Genomic DNA, 25,209 nt, shown 5'->3' with positions numbered 1-25,209 from the left:
AGAGAAAATCTGTAAGAGTCTATAGAGTCTCTAAGATTTGAATCACTGCTCCATTTTAGCACGGTACACAAAAAGCTACATTTTTTAAATATATATATATTCACCATTGAACAAATTCTATAGCTTTTCTATGGCTTCAGTTTATAATAGAGCTGGGCGATGTGAGCGCAAATCATTATCACGAGTAATTATGATTAATGAACTGTTATTTTGTTTTTGTATTTTTGACCCTCATAGTTCAGTGATGAGGCTTGTGCTGTAATATGCTCCAGTATTAAATATGGGATATTTTTCTAATGTTGCTAATCTTCTTTTTTGTTCAGTGCCATCTTAATTATGGTCTAAACACAGCACGTCCAAACCAAAGACGCCGGTTTTTCTTTGGCACTAGCCGCTCGAGTCGCTTGGTCAGCCTCAGTGTTTAGGTTGCTTCCATGTGGCAGATAGGGGGCAGAACCACGTGACTATAGCTTGGTACAGGGACAGTACATGAACACACAGTGGGGACACAACAGAATAAAAATAATGGATATAATTGATACAGACAAGATTATGTCCATTAGAAGTTCTGAATGTGGGTTTCGATTCATTTTCAATTAATTGCCAAGCCCTAGTTTATATTGTTCTCTGCTCTGCAATTTAAAATCAATATTATTTGCTGGAAATTTGTGCCCTTTGCTAAAGTAATAGCTTCTATTCTTGTGTAAAGGCTTCACACTAGGTGTTTAAAAGGTGATCATTTTATTGCATCCAGCCACAAAGGTGTTAGTGAGATCAGCCTGGTGTTGGATTAGTTCTGAATCAAATGCCATTACAAGCCACAAGCCATTCAGAGAATGAAGATCCACAGCTACACAGCTTTATACCCCTATAATAATAATAATAATAATAATAATAATAATAAATTACACTTATATAGTACTTTTCATATACCCAGTGATGCTTTAGATTGAGGGGATGCTTTAAACTGAAAAAAACACAGAGAGAGAAAGTATTCTGAGGAAAGATGAGATTTGAGCTGAGATTTGAGGAGGGTAAAGAGTTCCGAAATGTGAGGGCAGCAATGCTGAAAAAAAGAACAGAATCAGCAGATCTGAGTTTGCACAGAGGAGTATAGGGGCATAGAACAGAGGACAGATGGGTGAGAGAAAGGCCACACAGGGCCTTAAATGTCAACAGCAGGATTTTATATTTAATGCATTCTGTAACTGGAAGATGGTGAAGCACAGGGGCAGATTTTATAGCGTGTACTGAGAGTTTTGAATGTACTGAAGAGGGCGGAGTGTATTAGAAGGTAAACCATAGTATAGAGAATTGAGTGCAGCTTTACCAAGCAGACTTAGGCATGATAACATTAAGCATCTGTGTGGCTAGTTTTTTTTTTTTTAATGGAGATTGTAGAACCTCTATGTCCACAACTAAACACCTGTATTCAAAATGGCTGAACCTTAAAGTAGTAGAACCCACTAATTATTAGAAGTGTACAATAGACCCCAGTCGAAAGCTCATTTCTGCCTATATATATATATATAACCACCCCAGAGCAGGTGTGATGTGGTGGTTTCTCATTCTCAGCGCTGCAGTTTTTAAACCCCTCAGTGTCACTGCTGGACTGAGAACAGTCCACCGACCAAAAACATCCAGCCGACAGCGTCCTGTGTCACTGATGAAGGACTAGAGGACGACCGACACTGCTGTGTCTGATCCACTCGCACCAGCACAACACACACTAACACACTACCACCACGTCAGTGTCACTGCAGCACTGAGTGCTCTGTGGGGGTCCTGACCAATGAAAACCAGTGAAATGTGGATAAGAACATAAGCAGTGAAACAGATGGACTGTATGTGTTTATATGAAAGCCTAAAAATATTCATCTTACTTCTGGAGCTGAGAATGTACTGTATCTTCAAGGAAAACAACTGGACTCCAAAACCACTATTGTACCTTTAAAGTTACATTTACAGTCTTTCTACCTTCAGTAAACCATAATATACCAGTACCGCACCTTTTATTTTGACAGTGACGGATGGATTATATTTAATACCAGTGCCTCATTTTGGAGCATGGAATGGCCATATCTATGGTTTTGGATGCAAACTGGATCAGGTTTGGAATGGATAAGCAGGATTGGGTGGCGAGTGCAGAGCTGTACTGTTTAACATGAGCCTCACGCAGCTGTCTTAAGCCCCTTAAGTGCTTTGGCAACTCTTATTCCATTGTAACGCCAATGAAGCCCATTAACAATTTGATTTGGATGAGAATTGGAAAGGGGAGACAGGAAGAGGGATGGGAGCGCAATCTCTCTTACATACACAGACACAGAAACACAACACACACTCCCTCTGTCTTTCTCTGTCTTTCTCTGTCTCTCTCTCTCTCTCTCTCTCTCTCTCTCTCTCTCTCTCTATCTCTCGCTCTGTCTCTCTTACCCTCCCATGAAGGTTCAGAGTAATGAATGCGAGAGGGGCGTAAATTAACTGACATCTGCGCTTCCATCGAAATGACAATTGCTTGTGACGGGGTGGACCTGGCCGTGTGTGTTCAATTTGAGCTAATTTGGGAAGACAATATGAATAGAAATGCTTTGGAAAACATTCACCGAGGGACACAATTTCATTTTCGACCCACGCCTGTGTGCACATAGCTCTAGATAATAGTCCTTGCTTACTTGGTGTAGCCATGGAGGCAGGGAGGATTTAGGGGTGTCGACATAGCACCCATAAAGTAAAAGTGGTCTATACTCTTTCAGCTTGGAAGCATCGTGGAATGATGGGCAAATCCGGGGGGTGGGGTTGGGACCTGGGGCCAGATTCACAAAAAGTGTCTTATGAAGGAAATACTTAAATGTGATTTCTACACTCCACCCCTACTGAAGATATAAGTTAAGATAGTTATTCTTCACAAAATCTTCTTAAGAATTTTCTTTTTTCTCAATTTTTCTCTTAAGGAGCATTCTAAGAACAATGAGCATTCTTGTTCTTTACTATTTTCTTAACCTTACACAAGCCTCCATTTTCTCAGTAAAATTGCTTGCTAAAGAAAAAAAACTGTGAATATGTTTTGAGAACAACTTAAGAAATTAAAGTAGACTATCGTAAGACAATACTGGATTTCTGGAGACTTGCCTTTAAGATAAGTATTATTATTTTTTTAACCTAAGATTTTTTTGGTAAATCCAGCCCTTGACATTACTACACTGGAAGAAAATTGGTTAAAATAAAATGAGTAGCTGTGTATGGAGTCAAAAAAGGGTCAAAAAGATTTTGAGCTTGTAAAACATTAAAAAAAAATTACAAATATTTAAAAAAAAATTTTTTTAATGTATAGAAAACATTTTTGTTTTTAAATTTGTAGAAAATGTTGGCATTTGTAAATCAAATGTAGTGAATTTGTGACTCAGTACCTTCTCAAATGGTTTAAAATGTCCAAGAGCAAACATTTCTGAGGTTCCAAATGTGACAGGGAGATTTGAATGAGGTGGAAAAAATCCTCACATTCACCTTCTCTGCTGCTTGTGTGAATCTCTTTTTACAGTCGCGGATTTTTGACCCTGTTTTGACGGCCAATTGATAAAACAATAGGAAAGCTTTAGCTGGAGCAATCAGATCGCGAGGTTTGTTTAACCAAGAAACATGAACTAGCTTCGTTACTTACCTGACTCTCCACTGTATCTCTGACTGGAAGTGCCATGACAGAGAATTGTAGGTGTTTACCAACAGCGCGCCAAAGTTGAGTGACAGCAACAAATCAGTTTTCTGATTGGTTAAAAAAACCTTGCGATCTGATTGGTGGATTTTTCCACCACATTTCAAAAACAATCACATTTGGAACCTCAATGCCATTTGAGAAGTATATACATTTCAAGTATTTTTCCCGCATTTGTGAATTTAAATTATTATTATTGTTGTTGTTTTAAGTTTGAGCACCTCAATACATTTGTGGATTTGAATTTTACGTGTATGTAGTTGCTCTACATACACGTAAAATGGCAAGAGCTTACATGATTTTAGAGCTGGGCGATATCAGCACAAATCAATATCACGATTAATTGTACATTTTACCACGATTACAATTAATGAACGATTATTTTTTTATTATTATTTTTGACCCTCATAGTTCACTGATGAGGCTTGTACTGTAATATGCTCCAGTATTAAATATGGGATATTTTTCTAATGTTGCTGGGAGCTCGTTCCTATCTTCTTTAAGAGAGCCATATTAATTATAGTCAAAACCCAGCACGTCCAAACCACAGATGCTGTATTTTCCTTTGGTATGAGCCGCTTGAGTTGCTTGGTTGGCGACTGCATTTAGGTTGCTTCCATGTGGCAGATTAAATATAGGATATGTTTTCTTATTTAATCCTTTAATAATGATATGTTTTCTTATTTAAATGTTGCTGGGAGCTTATTTCTCTCTTGTTTTTTGAGCGCTGTTTATATTTGGTGTGTGATTGTGCTTTGGTCGCTGAAACAGTTTTTTTTCTTCAGAGTTTACGTTTGACTTCTTTTTGTTCAGTGTCGTCTTAATTATAGTCTAAACACAGCACGTCCAAACCACAGATGCTCTATTTTTTTTTTTTGGTACGAGCTGCTTGAGTTGCTTTGTTGGCCTCTGCGTTTATGTTGCTTCCATGTGGCAGATAGGGGGCAGAATCACATGACTACAGCTTGGTAGAGTGGTTTTAAAGGAACAGTACATGAACACACAGTGGGGACATAACAGAATAAAAATAATGGATATAATCGATACAGACAAGATTATGACGATTAGAAGTTCTGAATGTCGATTTTGATTAATTGCCCAGCCCTAGTTGATTTATATAAACAGAGGTGTCACTGCCATGTGAAGTATGAATGACAGGTTGTGATCCAAAGAAAATAATCTTTGTTAGACCATGTTAGATTTGTTAGAACATGTATGTATAATGTTTTTAATGTTTTTTCCTCTTTTCATCCTTCCACAAAATGATCCCTTGCTACTCAAACTATTACCTGTGTATATTTTCATCAGAGGCTCCATGTACACTCCAGATATGTGCACGTACACATTTGCCCATAGACAAGTGCATTGAGATATATAGGCCGTGTATTATTGTGGTGGTGAATAGGCAGAAAAAGGGAGATCATGAAGTGCATTTAATTAAAAGATGCAGCTCGTGACCATGTGAAGCTTCTCTGTGTGTCAGACAGACACTGAACTGTCAGGCCAGTAAGAAAGAGTGGTCCAAAAAAAAAAAAAAACATTAGTCAACTGTAGATCCCTCAGTCAAAAGAGCTGGGGAGTGTTTGACTGACCTTCTGTTCATCTGTCTGAATGGAGGCCATTGTCATTCTGCCTTCACAGAAATAACTGATATTTGGGATGGACATCTGCAGACTAACACACTTCCATCACAAACAATGTTCATGTGGGTGTGGCAAGGACTATAAAAGCAAGAGGCTGAGAATGTACCCAGGGCTCAATTTTTGGGATTACTGAAGGAACAGCATCTGGACATTGAAGTGACAATATGAGCTTGGACATGGAAGAGATATTGGATGGACCTAACTGAACAAACCAGGGAAGAAAAAGAATAGGAATTGAAAGCAAGTAGGGCCAGTGGGGTAACTCTTGACTGAACCTTACTGACCACAGAAGAGCCCAGCAGTTTTCAGAGAACTGATTGAAAGTGCAGTAGCTCCCTAAGGGACACTATAGTGCTGTGTACTGTATATTGTATTCCTTTTCTGACTAGAAGACCTGAGTGTTGCTTTAGTAATTTTGGGATTACTAAATGAATAGCTTGTTTCCTGTGGGACAGCGAACAACTGGTTGGACCGAACTGGACAAGCCAAGAGTGAAAAAGGCATGAGAAGGAGGAAGGAGGCAGTGGAGTAACTCTGAACATTCTGACCACAGAGAAGACCAGTGGTTTGCAGAAATTTGATTGGAAGTGTGGTTGCCATGTCTACCTGAGGGACACTCTTGCGCTCTGTACTGTATATTGTATTCATTTGCACCAGGATTTGCTGGCAGGAGCTCCTGGCTGGCTGGCCATTTTATTTACTAGAAGCCTTTGCTGGCTCACAGTTTTATTACCATCCTTTGATGACACAGCCACTGCCTTCAATCAGATAGCTGCGTGCTACGCTATTCACCTACACTCTCGCCGCTATTGCAAGACTGTGGATATTAGCCTTGCCAGTCAGAGGCACGTCGCACCTCAGGACTGCCACTGCGTGTATGTGTGTGTGTGAGCGAGTGAAACTGTGTGTTGGAGCTGTGCGCAGTAGAGCGAGGCGCTTTGCTAGGCTGGGCTCAGCACTGTGTGATGAGACATATCACACCCGCTGATGGATAGGACAGAGGTTGCTGGTGTTACACATTTGCCCTAAAATTCGTTCTCAGTTTGGCACTCTTCAAAGTAGCGGCTTTTAATATTTATTGTGTGTTTGATGTACCGTGTCAGGTTTTGTAGCTACTGATATCATTCACATGAGACTGCTAGCGACTTGACAGTAGTAGCGCATATTCCTACCTACAGTAGATAATTGTATGAATTAGCAAAAGACAAAAATAGTGCTCTTGTGTTGTGATCAGGCTTTCTGTTGATTTTCCTACCCCACAGAGCTTAAGGCTTATCTTTCCTCCCCTCACACTTTTGGTGAAGTTGCATGGTAAGCTTGTATTGATCAGATGTATGATGAGGCATTGTTGCCAGGCTCAGTGTTGCAGAGATATGGACTTGGCATTTCACCACAAGGCATGACAGTCAGAAGCAAGGCTCGGGTCTGATAGAGCAGTGTGAATGATCTTAAAAAGAGGCTTAAAAAGGGTGTCTTGTGGAGCAGAGTAATTGTACTGAAGTAGAGTATTTATATTAGGGAAACACAACAAAATTTGCTAGCTTGCTTGAAAGTTCTAAATAAATATTCAGTGTTCCCTTCTGCAATAAAAGAAGTCATCTTGTGTTGTCAGATTGAAGGAAAACACTAAGTTTGAATGCCACTGTGACTGCTAGTGGCTAATAGCTCTAAATACTGGTGTAAAAAAAGTGCTAACATCCTTTAAAAGAGCTAACAGCACCACAAAGCAATCGTGTGTAGAAAAGCTTAAGGGAAATTGCTTGGCAAAATTTGCTTGCTAGTGTGACGGCTGTAACACAGCAGCGCTCTCTTGACCAAATTGTTCTGTGCTCGAGCATAAACAGCTTGTAGAAAACAACAAACAACTTCAGGAAAAAAAATCCCATCTTCTGTTGAGGTGTTAGAGGAGAAAACTGCCGAGCCATGTTTTCTAGCTAGCCTCACAGTTAGAACTGCAGATTATTCAACAAAGCTCTCTTGGAGAAACCTGTCTGTGTTACATAAGAAGCCTAAAATCAAATAAATATATATTTAAATTAAGAACGGATATCTTCTTTAACAAAAATAACTTCCTATCTTCGAGGCAATAGCAGCACAGTAGTGCCTTTTTGACAAATTATTTTGGTGTTACAACATTAAAATCACACATTATTAAGTGAGGGGGGAAGGAACTAACAAGTCAACAAAAGGGCACTGTGGAAAGCAGCTAGCAAATTTTGTTTGTGAACATGACTGCTGTAACAGCAGAAGTGCTCTCTTAACTGAATTGTTCTGTTTTAGCCATTTTAATAGCTTCATACCCAAAACAGTGCCCCAGAAAGATACACTGTATATAAGAGGATTTATAGCCTGCTGATGTAGACTAAGTTTGCTTGATAGCATGGTGGCTAGCAGCACAAATATCAGCAGTGTTCTCCTGACATGACAGTGCTCTTGTGTTAGTAATTATCAAAGTGCAGAACAAATTAACACAGTGTTTGGGTATTAATCGTGGGCTTGGTTAATAGCGTAAAGTAAGTGTGGAAATTATGCAGCATTAAGAGCTTTTTTTTGTCCTTAAACATCAAGGTTTGGGTACTTTAATTTGTGGAGATCAGCCATGGGTTATGAGAGAGTGTGCAAGTGCAACGATGAGGGTTTGAATGGTTGTGTAATGTTAGTGGAGTGTTATAATTAGCCATACTGCTGCTGTGTTAGTGTAGTGCTGTTTAGTGGATATAATTTTGCAGAGGCTCAGCTGCGTGACAGCAAAGTCTGTGTGTGTGTGTGTGTGAGAGAGAGAGAGAGAGAGAGAGTGTGCTAGCTACAGCTACAGAAGCGTCATTGATCAGCTTCCAAGACTCAATACACAATGAGACCAGGCCAGCGATCTCTCCATTTCACTCCTTCCTTCGCTGCCCTCGTTTTCCAGTCCTCCATTCTTTTTTCTCTCTGCTGTAAGTTAAAATCTCACTTCATCTATTCCCTTGTCTCTCTCAGTTTATCTAACCATAGTGCATCCTCAAAGGACATAAAAACAGAAATACAAATGCTTCCGTTAAAGTCACACAAAGTAAGATTTGGTATTTTTGCTCCTGGGCTCCCCCTACTGTTGCAGAGTGCAATAGATTTTAACAGCACTGTCCTTACATTGAGAGGGAGTTAGAGGGAAGAGGGACTGTAGTTTTCTGTCCTCCTCCAAAAGATACATAGTATAATTTCTGCAGTGCTGAGCCAAGAGTAGCAATGGCAGAGGCTCTGTTCTCCCTATCACCATATTGTATTTGAAGCTGTAATTTTAAGGTAGTAATATTACATAGTGTTGTTTATAAATTTTCTCATATTATATATAAATGCACATTTAAGATATATAGAAGATCTATATAGAGATATAAAGGAGACTGAATTCAAAACATACTTTCTTTTGTCATTTAGTTTCCACATAAGAAGTGAACAGGCCATTTTGAAAACAAATTCATTCATACTACATTCAGATAAGCAAGAAAATTTAGTTTTCTATTATAGGGGCCCCTTAAAGAAGTGAAACTGTGTGTCTGAAGAATGTGAAAAATATGATGGTAGTAAAAATAACTGTGGAAAGAACAGGGTGCCACAACAAAAAGCTAAACCTGAAAAATTGCTTTGGAAAAGTGAATAAAACTCACAATATAAAATGCAGGTTATAATGTGGCTAGAGCAGTATGACAATAATGATCACTTTTCCAAAGTTTCAGTGATAAATAACAGCGGGTAGATTTTCACAGTGGCACTAAAAGCTACTCTCTGAGAAGTATGTGCATACACAACAACAACATAAAAACGGTTTTTGAATTCAGAAACCCGATAAGTACTTCACATCACCACTCACCCCACCTCTGCTCTGCAGGCTAATGTGCGTTCTGGCAGTGTTCGGTAACAATGCTTTTGTTCTACATTATCATTAGATTGGCTACCTGTTGCCACCTAATGGTATCTATTCAGTGGAAATATATCATGATTCAGTGCCACTGACAGTGTTTAAGAGGTAGGAATGTTTCTAGTTGATTTACAGTGGAAAACATTACAGGAAAACAAGACTTTTGGCCTTTACATTTTGTTTGGTTTTGCTCTCTTTTTTATTTTGCTTGTTACTTCATGTCCTTTGTTGTGCAAAGAGCAATTCACTGTGTCGTTTAATTTAAAAGACAAAATGTTTTTCTGTAAGTTTGAGAGTCGAAATACCTCATGGCATTACGCAATCATTCACACATTTACTGAACAAAACCTTCCAAAGTGAATATATCAGTGTTCATTCCATCAAACACACACACACAATCAAACACACACACAATGTTTATCAAGATATTAATCTAGATTTATGAGCACACATTTATAAGAATTACACCTTGATGATATTCTATTTAGGCTTTTGCTTTAAAAGTGTAAGAAAAAGCCTTAGTTCTACCTTTAAAGTTCAGCACACCCATTATTCACATTCCAGTCAAATCCTGATGGACAAAATGATTTTGGACCTGGTAATTTTTGCCTCAAATTGTGTTGGGCAGTTACTTTGACTTCCATTTCTAAATTTCACCCTAAAACCTTCTTCTGTCCATTACAAAGCTCTTTTCCTCCTTTTTACTTTACCCTTTTTATCTCTGCATGGCTCTCATCTACTTGTCCACTATCTATGTCCCCCACACGTTTCCACTTTTTTCATGTACTGCCATCATCCCCACTTCACCACCCCCTTCCCATCAGTCCCTGTTCCCTGGCCACTTTCTCCCTGGCCTTCTTATCCATGCCACACTCATCCTAGCTGGAAGGTAATTTATGGGCAGAAGAGTGTGAGAGCTGAGGTGGGGGGTGGGGGAGGGGGTGATAGGGGGCGATGAGGAGGTGGACAGTCTGTGGACGGACAGATGCAGAGCTGTATGACATATTTATGATCAGTGGAGAAATGAGCAAGTGCTGATGGGGGGTGGTGGGTGGAAGAAGATGAGGGTAGTCTGGAGGAGAGGGCATACAAGGGCAGGAGGAAAAGGACCTTGTTTTTTAAATTAATACTAATAATGACAAGATTTAAAGAGTATATAGCATCAGTTTCATATCAGTGATGAAATGCATGGCCAGAGTGTGACATAAATCATGAGAAAACATATCTGTATTTTCTTCTACAGTGTAAATATTTCAGTGATCCAGAGCAGTTGTAAAATAATGAAAATATAGTTCTTCATGTTTTCATGAAGCGTTCATACACTACGCTCTTAAAAAGTAAGGTGCTATGAAGGGTTCTTTGAGAAAGGCCATAGACGAGCCAATTAAGCTTCCATTAAAACATGCTTGTTAAAGAAACGTACACTCTTCTGGGAAGGAATTCTCTAGGAATTGTTGCCCACTGACTCAGAAGATCATTCGTAAGGTCAGGCACTAATGTTAATGAAGGAGAGCCCGGCTCACAAACTACTTTCTATTTCATCACAAATGTTTTTAATGGTGTTGAGGTCAGGGCTCTGTTCAGGCCAATCAGGTTCTTCCACACCAGACTCACCCAGCCATATCTTTATGGATCTTGCTTTGTGCACTGGGGCACAGTCAAACGTTCTCTGCAAAGATGGAAGCATGCGAATGTCCAAAATGTCTTTATATGCTACAGCATTAAGATTTCCCTTCACTGGATTTAAGGAGGCAGTCCAACCCCTGAAAGAAATGCTAGAATTCAGTGATTAGGGGGTTTGTCCCAATACTGTTGTACATAAATGAATCAGATACAAGTGCAGGTGTGACATTCTGAAGTTTCTCCAGTGGAGGTTTCTATTAGCGTGCAAGAGTGTTACTGAAAGTGAAAAAAGTCATGAACCCACAGCAGCATAGAAAAGTTAAAGACAGTAAGATAGTACACTGCTGGGTGTTCAGGTGTTTTGCTGCACAAACAAGTTAACATTTGTTTGGAATAATTTATTACTCCAGCTAACTTCAATATATTCAAATAGCCTTTTAGGAGAGAGCATATGTTAATCATTTGAAGAGATATTGACATTTAAAAGCTTAGCAGCAGTGGAACTAAGTGATTTTTCTTCCATTGCGGACTACTAAATGTTAGGAATGGAAAGCAGAGGTTGCGGTTGTGAAGGACTTGTTAAAATAAGCATTAAAATGAGCCCAGCACTAGGGAGAAAGTAGACAATTGTTCGTCAGTGAAGGAAAGGGACATAGAGAGGGAATACAGAGGGAGAAGTAGGAGGAGAGGACGATTCTATAGGGAGGAAGGAGTTGTATGGAAGGAAAAGATATGAAAGCAGCTCAAAGAGGTCACCTTTAAAGCATTTGAGGAGATTTCGTGCGTAGTAAATGTGGGCAGTATGGATAAAATCTAATATAATGACTGAAAAAATAAGAATTATATAAAAAAATTATAGCAGTGATATTGGAATGTGTTCCACTTTGCTCTCGCAATCCAAAATCTTCTTATAATTGTAAAAAAAATCCCATAATAATGACTTAGCATCTGATAATGATGGTATTGCTCCTCGTAACAGTGAGAAAGTTTGATGCAGTGAATTCTCGATGAGCGGCTTATTCATAATTAAGAGATGCTTATCTATATGTAAGATTTTATGGATCATTATTATGGCATAACTAGGTGTAATGTGCAAAAATGGAAAAGATATATCTTCAAGTGTCAGAGTGTCAAATCACCAGTGTTGGAAACACCAGTGATGGGTTGCCCCGAGGAGATAAGTGCCTGTCTCAAAAATGATCACACTAAATATCATTCATCCTAATCAACTGCTCATACTCTGTGCATGCAGACGCCCAGATTCATTACCATTCTGCCATATTATGTTTCTCACCTATAATCTCCGGCTCTGGGATTTGTAGAAAATAAAGTTGAACACTTTGGAACAGCAGTTCCAATGTGTATATTGCAGTATACACTCTGCAATACTTCTTAATCTATTTAGGAAACGTGCAGCTAACGTACCCCAACAGCTACTTTAAATCCACAGAGTCCATCCATTGTCTACTTGACTGATATCTATTTCTTATGTTTTTATTTTATATATTTCTGTATTTTAAGATCTTAGTTTGATTTTTCTTTTCTTTTTTTTAGTGTTCAGTTTTGTTAAGGTGACACAGTGGCGCAGCATGTAGTGTCACTGTCACACAGCTCCAGGGAACTGGATGTTGTGGGTTCAAGTCCCGCTCTGTGTGACTGTCTGTGAGGAGTGTGGTGTGTTCTCCCTGTGTCTGCGTGGGTTTCCTCCGGGTGACTGTCTGTGAGGAGTGTGGTGTGTTCTCCCTGTGTCTGCGTGGGTTTCTTCCGGGTGACTGTCTGTGAGGAGTGTGGTGTGTTCTCCCTGTGTCTGCGTGGGTTTCCTCCGGGTGACTGTCTTTGAGGAATTTGGTGTGTTCTCCCTGTGTCTGTGTGGGTTTCCTCCGGGTGACTGTCTGTGAGGAACGTGGTGTGTTCTCCCTGTGTCTGTGTGGGTTTTCTCCGGGTGACTGTAGGCGAGGAGTGTGGTGTGTTCTCCCTGTGTCTGCGTGGGTTTCCTCCGGGTGACTGTCTGTGAGGATTGTGGTGTGTTCTCACTGTGTCTGCGTGGGTTTCCTCTGGGTTATATGGATTCCTCTCATGGTCCAAAAACACACGTTGGTAGGTAGGTTGGCGACTCAAAAGTGTCCGTAGGTATGAGATTGTGAAACAATGTGTTAGTGTGTGTCGCCCTGCAAAAGAATGGCACCCCCTCCTAGGTGTGTTCCCGCCTTGTTCCGAGTAGTGACCCTGAACTGGACAAGGGTTACAGACAATGAATGAATGTATGTTTAGTTTTGTGGCTATGTCTGTTACCGCTAGGATTGCTGTTCAATTTTACCACACTCTGTGCAATAATCAAGGACTCTTAATGTCATCTTATCTTAGAGGGGTATAAATCCCCACCACATTCTTTGGAGCAATGGACCTGTTTTTATCTGGAGTGCTGAAACTCCATCCACCTTAGTGGTCAGATCCTTAGTGCTCAGATAACAAAGGCCCATGCAACCACTCTCTGTGTGAGACTCCTGACCTATACCTCATTTCTTACATTGCCATTGGTTTCACAAGATATCATTAGCAGGGTCTTAAAAGCGATTTATTAATACGAGGCCTAAGCTTTTATTGGGGGTCTTGGGGTATGTCCACCATGGGAATTAAAAAAGATGGCCTATAAGTGTCTTTATTTAATAGGTTTTATAAAAATGCTTACATTTGGTGAAATTGTTTCATAATAGGTCCTGTTTATTTATCTGCTTGAAGATACATTCACAAATCATATTCTGCCTCATCCACAGCCACAGCATAATAAAACAATTATTAAAACACCAACAAAAAATCACAAACGCAAATGCTGGTAAACATACCAGTTTACATCTTGAGCTGTAACAAAATGACCCTTTTGCAAGTTAAATCACTGGCATTTTACCTTAAAACAAACAAAAAAATCTTCTGCCAGTGGAATAAGACATTTTAATTAGTTACAGCAAAAACAAACACCTAGAACTATCTTATCTGAAATATCTTATAAAACTCTGCATAAACCATTTTAATTTGCTTCTTAATTAACATTAACTTAGCAGTTCTTTCAGTAATGATAACGTCAGTTTACATTGTTTAATATGGAAGCTACATGTAATTAGCTTCATAAATGGTGTTAAGCTTTCAGATGTCTACGGCAAAATCCTAATGATATAGATCTAGCATGTTAATGATGTGGTGCAGCAGGTAGTGTCGCAGTCACACAGCTCCAGAGACTTGGAGGTTGTGGGTTCGATTCCTGCTCCGGGTGACTGTCTGTGAGGAGTTGGTGTGTTCTCCCCGTGTCCACGTGGGTTTCCTCCCTCAGTCCAAAAACTTGGTAGGGTCGGTAGGTTGATTGGCAACCATAGGTGTGAGTGTGTGTTGCCCTGTGAAGGACTGGTGCCCCCTCCAGGGTGTATTCCTGCCTTGAGCCCAATGATTCCACCACTACCACCCTAGACCCACATGACGCTGAATTGGATAAGAGGTTTCAGATAATGGATGGATGGACGTTAATAATATACTATTTAGAACAAATAGGGCAAATAGAAACAAATTCATATTTTTAACCCTAACCCTTGCTTTTTGAGTGTCCTCTTGCCACTTGGAACTGAGTTACAATGTGTAGTGGGTAAAATCTTCTCCTATGAAATGAGACCCTTCAAGAGCCTGATTTATAATCTGAACAAAAAAAACATAAATACATAAATACAAAAAGAGCAGTGCTTTATTCCCAGGCTACCAGAGGTCTGCAGTGATATCATAGGAGCACTGTAGGACTTTGGTTAAATTTAGGGAATCATATGCCTTCATATCACCTACACTTAACACTTTATTTGTTAGTTTTTGCTTGAAACTTTCAGATCCACATTAAAATTTGCAGTAGTGTCTGGTGCCAGAATGTAACTGTTTCACCATTTAAGGATCATAATACATCAAAACATAACATAAGATAATACAATAGTTATCATAGAATTTAAAGGAGAAAATACTGTCATTTTTGGGTTTCACTGGTCACTGCCGCAGCCACTGACGGTGAATCAGAAGGCATGATGTTTGAACACTACGTTTGAAGTGTGCCTCTGAAAAGGATATACAGCCCTAGCCCTTCACCCTTTCCAATGTTCTCAGCAAGAATTGAGACACCCTCCCCTTAGAAAACATGGAGGGGTAGGGCTAAGTTGAAGGGGCAAGGGGTGAAACGGGATTCACCCTAAAAGATACACAAGTAGCAAATTTTCTTTACTTTTTTTTGCTGCAGTTTCCCTCTCTCCCTAAAATTCAAACAAATTACACACAAAATCAGTGTAGCGGCCATTTTGTTATAGATTACCTATCTTTACCATTTAGATCACAAAGGCTCATCCAACAACTTCCTTTGTGATTTCTGACCTATTTATTATCCTTCACATATTTATGGTAGTAATGCTACAACCTCCATTGTTTTTGGCTGAAAAAGATATCATTAGTCCTACACCTGTTCAACATTTTTGTAAAAAATATGTATAAATCCTTAGCACTTAACTCACCAAGGCTGAACCAGCCACTCTCTTTCTGACCTAGCAGATCTAGGCTACTATATGTTCATGTCCTGGCTGCAGTAGTGTTTTTTTTTTTTTTTTTTAATCATTAGTGCTAAATATATTCAAAACAATTTATCACACCCCATTACACTGCAGAAAGTCAATGAGTAGAGGTCTATATATGCTTAGATCACATATGTCCCCACCAACCACTCTCTCTCACTCTAAAATTGCTGACTTCGGCCCCTCTTGCTTCATGTCCTTATGATGATAATCGTACTGATCTGAAAGGCAAAAGAAAAGGTGGATCAGCAGTATTCCTCTGAAGCTTGATAAATACAGCCCCTGGGAGAGAGCCTGGGCAATAAAGTGAAACATCTGGTGGTAGAATATTTTGCTGTGTGCACCTGCTATTGTGTTTTCCCTTTGAGTTTTTGGCTTGTTACTTAGCAGGGACATGGCGTCTCACTTTCTGTATCAGCGGAGGATGTCTTGGCTTATTTCTTTTTATTTTCCTCACTATCTCCCTCTTCTTTTTTATTCCCCCTCCAGCTTTGAATAACCATTGTCTCAGCAGCGCTGGGCTCCTTCTGCCAGCTGGAGGCAAGCTGAACATTTATTCAGAATATTAGATCCACAAAAGATTGTTCTGTGGATGAGAGAGGGAGAGAGAGACAGGCAGGGAAAGAGAAAGAGAGAGAGAGAGAAGGGGGGATGAAAGGAAAAGAGTGAGAAGAAAGGGAGAGGGAGAAAAAAGGAAGGAAAAGTGAAAGAGAAAAAGAGAGAGAGAGAGAGAGAGAGTGTGTCTGGCTCTTTAGCCTTGGCAGCGTGAGCGTTATATAATTCATGCCAATAAAGCATTTTTGCCATTGAATGTGAGATGCTAGCAGGGATAGGAGCCAGGTTGGTGGGATGTGTGTGTTTGTGTGTATGTGTGAGGATTTTGAGGGCTTGTGTATCAGAGCTGGCCCCAGGCTATCTCCGGCAGGCCAGCGTGTTGTAATAGTTCTGTAAATTTCCTTATAAGCCCTTTCTGGCTAGTGAGTCTTTCCAGAGCTGTCCACAATCACTGCGGCAACCAAGCAGTGACCAGAAAAAAAAGAGGATAATCTGATAGAGACATAGTCATCATGATGTGAAATGTAATGTTTATATATTAATTTTTGATTCCATTTTAACCATGTTAATCTATGGACTGTACATTTTTTGGTAGTGTGTTGTGCTAGTACAAGTGGATCAAACACAGCAGTGCTGCTGGAGTTTTTAAATCCCTCAGTGTCGGTGCTAGACTGAGAATTGTTGACCAACTGAAAATATGCCGCCTGCAGAGTCCTGTGACCACTAATGAAGAACTAGAGAACGACAAACACAAACTGTGCAGCAGCAAATGAACTACTGTCTGAATTTGCATGCACAAAGTGGACCAACAAAGAACGCTTGTGTCCAATATGGTGAACAGTGAGTTGAAACAGTGTTTAAAAACTCCGACATTACTGCTGTGTCTGATCAACTCATAACAATGCAACACACACCAACACACCACCACGTCAATTTCACTGCAACAGTGAGACTGATCCGCCAACCAAGTCATACCTGTACTGAGGCTGCCCTGACATTGAAAATGGTGAAAATGGGCAAACAACGACTGTAGAGCAACAGATTGACGAGTCTGTAAATGCAGAACTACAAAGGGATGTGAAGTGAGTGATTGTCTGCTGTCAGATACAGGTGATTGAGGCCTTTCTTCTTTTATGTTCTGAAGAATGTAAAGCTCTTTGAGAAAAACACAATTTAAATATAACTTTGATTCATTCATTCATTACATTGAAGGAGCTCCACCTAATACTAATAATAATAATACTAGTCTTTATGTGTTTGATTGCAGTCATATCAGTGCTCCACCATCTAGATCAAGGCCTTGGCAGAAGAACAGAAATAAACCTTTGTTTTGAATGAGCAGGTGTCCAGGCTTCGTGTAGTGTTTATTACGGCTGGAAAAAGTGGCAGATCACTACATACAACACAGAGTCAGACAAAACAAACACAAAGTCTAATAAAGACAATGTAAACCATGGCAAGGACAAAACTGAGGTTGAGTTCATTACAATATGTGATAAAAAGAGAAGGAAATAGACAAGTGATAGAGAGAGAAATAGAGAGAGAAGAAATGAGGCGAGTGGCTGAGCTGGAGCAAGCTTAGGGGAGTGATAAGGGTAAAATATGACGGTGGAAGCAAGTAGGTGCTAGGAATGTGAAGGTCAAGAGAGAGAGAGAAAGAGAGAGAGAGTGCATTTCCATGGAGAGCTAATGGGAAGTGAGGATAAGCAGCAAGGGATGCACAGATCGTGAGCAGATGTAGCGATAGAAGGATGCGAGCAGCAACGCAGCATAAATAGAAGATCAAACACAAGAGGGAAGGAGCATTTGCCACCGACGGAGAGCGACGAAGGGGATGAAGAATAGATAGAGAAGGGAATAAAGGAGGAAAAGAAGTGAATGTCAACTGGAGAAGTGTAATTAGAGGCGTTAGCAACGAAGAAACATTGTGTCCCTTTTTTTCTCCCCCTTCATCACAGCACTGTCGCTGTTTATCTCTCCCTCTCTCTCGTTCTTTCTTGTTTTTCAGACCCACATTTTTTTGCTTGTTTTCCTCCTCTCTCTCTCTCTCTCTCTGTCTCTCTCTGTCTCTGTCTGTCTGTCTCTCTCTCTCTCTCTCTCTCTCTCTCTCAGTGGATTTCTTTCCACTACTTCTCTATTCCTCTTCTTTCTCTATTTCCTACTTATTTCTCTAGTTCTTTTACTGTTCTTCTATCAGTCCATCTTTCTTCTGTCTTTCACAATTCTCTCTCTCTCTCTCTCTCTCATACAAAAGCCAGCTGATTATACTCTAAGCCTGAGCTGCAGAACAAATCACATTTCTGAGATAGAAAACAAACAGGGCTTTTTGCTGGAAGAGAGATTGTGAAGGCAGGGAAAGAGAGAGAGAGAGAGAAAGAGAGAGAGAGAGAGAGAAGAGAGGGGGAATCTTTGCGGGCAGACCAATAAGAGTAAAAGGAATCCGAAAAACGAGAGGAAAGAGCCAGTGGCAGGGTGCTGAGGTGAAGAAAAAGTACGAGCGAGCAACAGAGCGGCCAAAAAGAAAAAGAGCGGGATGGAGGGCATGGAGGGAGGGAAGGAAGGGGGGAGGGGGGAAACGATGGATTAGAGCAGGGGAGTGGGTGCGTAGGTGTGGAAGAAAGAGAGAATGAGATTAGAAGGGGGAAAACGCAGGCAGTGTTGGAGCGAATTAGGAGGGGATTTTTTTCAGAAAGGAAGGGGAAGGAGAGACGGAGATGAGATGAAAAGTGTGAGGAATGGGGACAGGAAGAGGAAAAGAGAAAGAGAGAGGGAGGGATAGAGAGAACGGGGTAATGAGGAGGAGAGTTGTAAAGGATTATGTATTATTTATAGCTGGCGCATATTTTTTCATAACTGTATTTGATTGGCACTGAGCAAGATTCCTTTGAGAAATGGGGTTTTAATTTTAGACTAGAGAGATAGATGGAGACAGAGAGAGAGAGAGAGAGAGAGAGGGGAGCAAAGAATCTGTCAGCTACTTCACTAAAGAAGAAGCCACCCATAGAAGTTAGTGATTATCTGGTGCTTGTAAAATAGTAGGAACATCCACACACATCTATTAGTTTTCATGCATTGTGGGGTCTCCATAGACTTGTATTCATATTACCTTGTGTATAAATACTACTAACCCTCCCCAAACCCTAACCCTAAACTTAACCAACAGGTCCCGACCTTAAAATGTAATCATTGATGTTGTGGGGACAAGGTTGTGGTCCCCACAAATAAGAGAAATCCATACAATGTGCACCAGTTTTGGTCCCCACAGTAAGATATGTGCTTGCAAAGCTTGCCGATTGTTAGAGGCTCTCAACACTCTCTCCTGTGAAAAGCAGATGAGCTTCAGGTGGTCTGAACAGATGCGTGAGTAATCAGGAAAACGGAGAGGGAGAGAGGAAAGAGGGAGCTCAGGGAGATGAAGCGAAAAAAAAAAAGAGAGAAGAGGATCAATTAAGACAGAGAGGTTATCATCCACTCAGCAGCTGGAGGAAGAAAACAGAGCGATAGGATAGAAGATGTGCTTCTGAGCGACTAATGCAGAACTGCATTTCCATAATTTAGTAATGTAACACTGTTTTTAGCATTTAGCCACATTCACGTTTCAGGATTTTCCATTCTCATATGAACGTATGGGATCGGCAACAAATCCCCCAAAGAAAACTCATAGAGAGTTGAGTGGAGTCACGTTATGTGTTGTGGTTGGAGAGGGTAGCAGATAACACCGCAGCGGACCAGAGTTCTATTCCCAGCTTGGGCAGGAACACCACTCTATACCTGTAAAAACGCTTATGCAAGACTTCAAACTCTGCATTAGTCTACATTCATTGTTCATTCATTCTTTTTCTGTAACCACTTTATCCTTTTTGGGGTTTGGTCCAGAGCCCACCCTGGGCACAAGACAGGAACAGATTCAGGAATGTGCCCCCTTCAAGGATCCATATCCCGTACCTTTAACTTGTGAACATAGTGTTGTTGTATTCTATTATAACAGTAGATTATAAACTTGTGTTGATTTCATACTCTCCATTTTATCTCCAGGACTAATATATGTTTGTTGTAAAAGCTTAGAGGTATTCACCTCTTCTTCTGGGGAAGAGAATGAAATGTACCTTTAGGTAACACAGGTGGACTTTAAAACGACTTTTGTGCCTTTACACCGTACATTTACACTGTAACTTTTGTGGCAATAATGTAACTACAGTGTACCCAAGGAAACCCACAGACAGAGAAACAGACATCGACTCAAGGCAGGTTTCAAACCACAGTAGTCTTTATAAACATTAGAGCAAGGAACCAGCTGTGCTGATTTGTATATTTGACAAAATATACCCACTACTCAATATTCCCTGCTTCACTACAGTACATAGTTTTAATACACATGGCTCATGATCATGATTCTCAACAGCCACATCCTTGTAAACAACAATATAAAGCCTGTGCACAGAAATGAATACAGCATGCAAATTTGTTACTTTAGAAGCAACAAGCGTCTTTGACTAGCACAGAATAAACAAGGAACATCATAGGAATATGAACTGATTTGCATATTATATGCCATGCAGCAATCAGATTTCAGTCCGACTAAGAACTGGCTCATATAAAAAGCAAATATAAATGCTACTCTTCTGGGAAGGCTTTAGACTAGATGTTGCAGCATTCCTGTGAGGATTTGATTGCATTCAGGAATGAGAACAGTAGTGAAGTCTGGTACTGATGTTGGATGATTAGTTCTGGATCACAAACAACACTCCACTTCCATAATTACTGAATCAAGCTTTATCACTCTAGAGAAAGCAGTTCTACAGATACACAGCCCAATGCTGGTGTATAGGCTTTATACTCCTTTAGCCCATGCTTGGCATTAGTTATGATTACCTTACCTTCATGTGTTTCTATGTAGATTTTATAAGGTGAACATCTATGTCTACAGGACAAATACCTTGGAATTGCTGGGTTCACCAAGTATTCGGTGGAAATAAAACATATTGTGTGTGTGTGTGAACCATATAATTCAAATTCATACATTCTCCCGACCTTTTGTTATTTCATGGTAACTTGCAAAGAATTAAAAATGACAATTGTCAGTTTATTTAACAAAAAATAACCTTAAAACCTCAAAGGAAAAGCACTGCAAAACATTTTTATCGATTTGTTCTTTTCTAGGAGATAATATTGTATCCAAATATTAGTGTAGTTTTGGTGGACATTTTGAGGTTATCGATTGTGGATGTAGCATTCATTCATTATCTGTAACCGCTTATCCAATTCAGGGTCACAGGGGGTCCAGAGCCTACCTGGAATCATTGGGCACAAGGCAGGAATACACCCTGGAGGGGGCGCCAGTCCTTCGCAGGGCAACACAGACACACACACGGACACTTTTGAGTTGCCAATCCACCTACTAACGTGTGTTTTTGGACTGTGCAAGGAAACCGGAGCACGGGAGGAAACCCACGCGGACACGGGGAGAACACACCAACTCCTCACAGTCACCCGGGGGCGGGAATCGAACCCACAACCTCCAGGTCCCTGGAGCTGTGTGACTGCGACACTACCTGCTGCGCCACCGTGCCGCCCTGGATGTAGCATATTAATACTTCATTTTTATTCTACACAACCTTTACGTAAAATGACAAAAGAATTTTTTTATTTTTATATATTTTACATGAAAACACTTAATATAACAGGTGTGTTTCCTCACCATTTGCTGATCTTGTTTGTGTGTTCAAAACTGATCTAATGTGTTCACGAAGTCCAAGTTTCTGTGAATGGCTAAAAACAAAAAACAAAGTGTCTCAGTCCATTATGCTAGGCTTACTCTCTCTCTGCTCACAGTACGGCATTATTCCTACTTCTGAATGTAAACAAACCAGAGAGAACTGCAGTTCACCACAATGGTGGTGTGTTTAGGTGTCTTTAATTGTGTTTATTTTTTTTATATGTGCCACATTTCACCATTTAATAAAAGCAGTAATCCGTTGGCAGGGTACCTGTTCATGCCATGTTAGAGACATAGACTTAGAATATTAAAATAAAAGTTGAGTTAATCTAACATATAACATTATCACAGTTATTACCAGAAAATGTCAGTCAAATCAGTTGTGAGAATGGTTTACATTGTTGTGTTACTGTCTAAGTGCAACAGTGGGTCATTTTCTGCTTTGCTGTAGACCAAGAGAGCCAACGTATAAGGGTGTGAACTCATCCAGTGGATTTGCCTCAGCAGTGTGTGTGTGCAATGTGTGGGCCTACTTTAGCTCAAAGGCTGTAACTCAGCTAGCTAATCCTGAGCTGTGTAGCGCTGCTATGGATTTAGTGCAAACCAAATGCCAGCTCTGTACCTGGCCCCCTCCCAAAGACCACTAAATCTAGCTTGCCTACAACTCCCATAATTCACCACTGCATCCCAGAGACCCACTCCATCCTCATTTATTCACTCCACATATGGCTCTCTATTTCTTTATTTATGTATTTGTTTGTTTGTTCATTTGTAAATGATAGTCTCAGTCTCTGCTGTGCTGTAAATTAGAGTTGCTTTTGTGGGAATATTAACATGTTTTTGAGAGATTTTTTTTTTGTGTCACTGCCCCCGCCTGGCTGAGATGACAAACTGCAACTGAACTTGAGTTTTCTGATTTATTTATTTTTTTTTGTAATTTATTTATCCTCTTTTCGTAGCCTCACTACAGACCCAGTATCGATTGCTTAACCTCTCTGTTTAATCTCGTTCCGAGTATGTTGAGTGGACCTTTTTTTTATTTTTTATCCAGCCTTATTTTAATGGGGTCAAGATTAAACTGTCTCCCTCAGGCTCTGTTTTTCCCGGTCACTCTGTTCACCAAACAAGAGTAAAAGTGCCTGAAGCCAGCCTGAAGTTAAAAAATAAAATAAAATCTTGTTACGGCAACAAACTAATGACTCAAGTAAGAACAGCTATCAAAAAAAGTTTGATTATGAGTCAAGAAATTTAATTAGTTATTTTCAAGACTGCTTTAAGAACTTAGTGCATCCAGCCAAGGGCGTTGACTTAACATGGACGGAAGTGATGTGTCTCCACCAATATCCATCAATTATTGAATTGTCCTCACCAATAATTTGATCCCCTCAAAAAAAAAAAAAAAAATCTGTCGATCTGTCAATGTCTCATTAACCTACAAGTGCAGAAAGGGTTAAATCAGTTTTCTGCTTGAGTCCTACCTCCCTGTAACACATATGTCCAGTGTGTTTGGCTGTGCCTTTCCCTGCTGTCACCTCAGACTCTGTAGCTTTGGATGTGAGTAGCGCCAAAACTGGAAGGAAAACTTTTCAGTCATATGTGAGACTTACTGTGCAAGACTCAGGTGCATTGTGGGTGAGACATGGGGGTCAAAAGCAAGTGAGGATTGCAGCAAAAGAGAAGGTGGACATAAGGAGCAATTTTTCAAAGAAATGTCTAAGTCACTTAAAGTCAGTTTCGCTAATGAAATGAGTCCATCACAAAAATGTTAATGGCAATGCCAGGTTTTGGCGCAGAGCGTACAGCAGGCTACAATCGACTGTAGCTATGAATAACATGGTTTAGAACTGATCAACAAACTGCCAGCTGCCAGTTCTCGTACAGTCTCCCAGAGTGGCATGTCTAACTTGAAACTGCAGCCATGTGCAAGGCTCTGGATGAAAATGTGTCTTGTACGTTCACTGACACATTGAGAGAAAGACACATTTTTCTGTGATTGTAACTTTGTTGGTTTTGTGGAGATTATGCAGAGTTCCATCTACTTTTATTTTTGCTGATGTATGAGACCTGTTTTATTTGCAGTTTTTTGTCAGTCATTAGTTTAACATTAATTTAACATTACATAGTTAATTACTGTAGTTATGAATTGTTATGTAGAATAGTTTAAATGCACATAGAGTAGCATATGTAGCATATCAGTCCTTTATCATTTTATCATGGAGCAAAGTGAAAACAACCAAAAAGAAAAACATCCGGCATCTATTAGTATAGGACTGGGGATGGGAAAAATAATCCAGTAGATTCCTTGTGGTAATCACAACAGATGAAGAAATATAGAACAATAAGCAGATGAATGTGTAGCAATTCAAATCTGTCCAGAAGGGGGCATGCCATCGACTTTTGTATGTATCATGTAAAAAAAATGAAACATAAATACACTATAGCTGTCAAAGTTAATACATTAATATACAGTTAATATGATAAATTATTTTTAAACTCATTACCACTGTGAAACCTCCATGGGAAATGAAGCCAGAGTCCTGCTCAAGTGCAGCTGCCAGTCACTACCAGACATGCCCTCCATTGGGAGTCAGCCATCTTCTGTTGAAACATCTATTAATGTAACCATGCTGAACCATATTTTATTAAATCAATGCTCTGTCTAAATTAAAGTAAGATATGGTTTTGTGAGATGAGAGAATGTAGTTAGAGTTGGCAGTATAAAGAAAACAAAACACAAAATATTCTGTAAAATCTTAATGTTGCTATGGTGTGTACACTTGACTTGTCTATACTTTTTTACTGCTGTATAAATTATAAATAATAGGAAATGATATGTTTTTTTTACTCATACATTAGCAATGGACTGTTGATCCTAACAGAGACTAAAAGGCAGCAGTCAAACTGTGCTCTATTATCTTTTTAAAATGTATCTATAGCCTACTTTATGATCTAAAATAAATCATAATATACATTATATGAACCAATATTATGCTGATATGAAGATTAAATTTTTCATGGAAAGTCCATGGTTATTTCAGCAAAAAAAACAAAAAACAGCTGAACATGATAAAACAGCATAGCTTTGCAGACCCACAATGCATGTGTCAGGAACGCGAAGTCGGACTGACGGAGGCGGACGCACATGCTACAACACAGACGTTTATTTAAACCAAAATAACAAAACAAACACAAACAGACTTGAGGGCAAACACGACGACTGATAAATGAAAGGACTCGAAACAACAACATGAAATGAGGAAACAAAAACAAGGAACAACTGACTAGGAATTAGAACTATAATAGAACAAATGACCGATACCAGGAAATGACACAAGGGAACTTAAATACATATTACAGACGAGACACACCTGAAACAGATAACGAGGAGAACGGACAAGGAGGCGGGACAAAGGTGGAGACATGGACAATAACAGACAGAGCCATGTGCTGAGAGAGCACGTGGCGGGGAAAACAGATAGGAC

General features: G+C 39.8%; 1 protein-coding gene across 6 annotated transcripts in view; it reads left to right on the top strand.

Moving 5' to 3' along the window:
• The window catches only part of cadm4 (cell adhesion molecule 4), a 276,527-nt gene that overhangs the window by 188,999 nt on the left and 62,319 nt on the right, over positions 1 to 25,209 (top strand). Inside the window, exon 1 of one of the 6 annotated variants that reach the window (XM_066683336.1) lies at positions 5,271 to 8,288. The exons of 4 other annotated variants lie outside the window; for them this stretch is intronic. In XM_066683336.1, coding sequence (XP_066539433.1) covers positions 8,204 to 8,288 — 85 coding nt within the window. In that variant the 5' untranslated portion in view covers positions 5,271 to 8,203. Of the gene's footprint in view, positions 1 to 5,270; positions 8,289 to 25,209 lie in introns of those variants that run through there. One more of the 6 variants, XM_066683339.1, reaches the window with a different exon arrangement.

Source organism: Hoplias malabaricus, chromosome 10 (assembly GCF_029633855.1).
Source record: "Hoplias malabaricus isolate fHopMal1 chromosome 10, fHopMal1.hap1, whole genome shotgun sequence".
In the NCBI taxonomy this organism is placed as follows: domain Eukaryota; kingdom Metazoa; phylum Chordata; class Actinopteri; order Characiformes; family Erythrinidae; genus Hoplias; species Hoplias malabaricus.
This window is presented reverse-complemented; position numbering and strand designations above follow the sequence as displayed.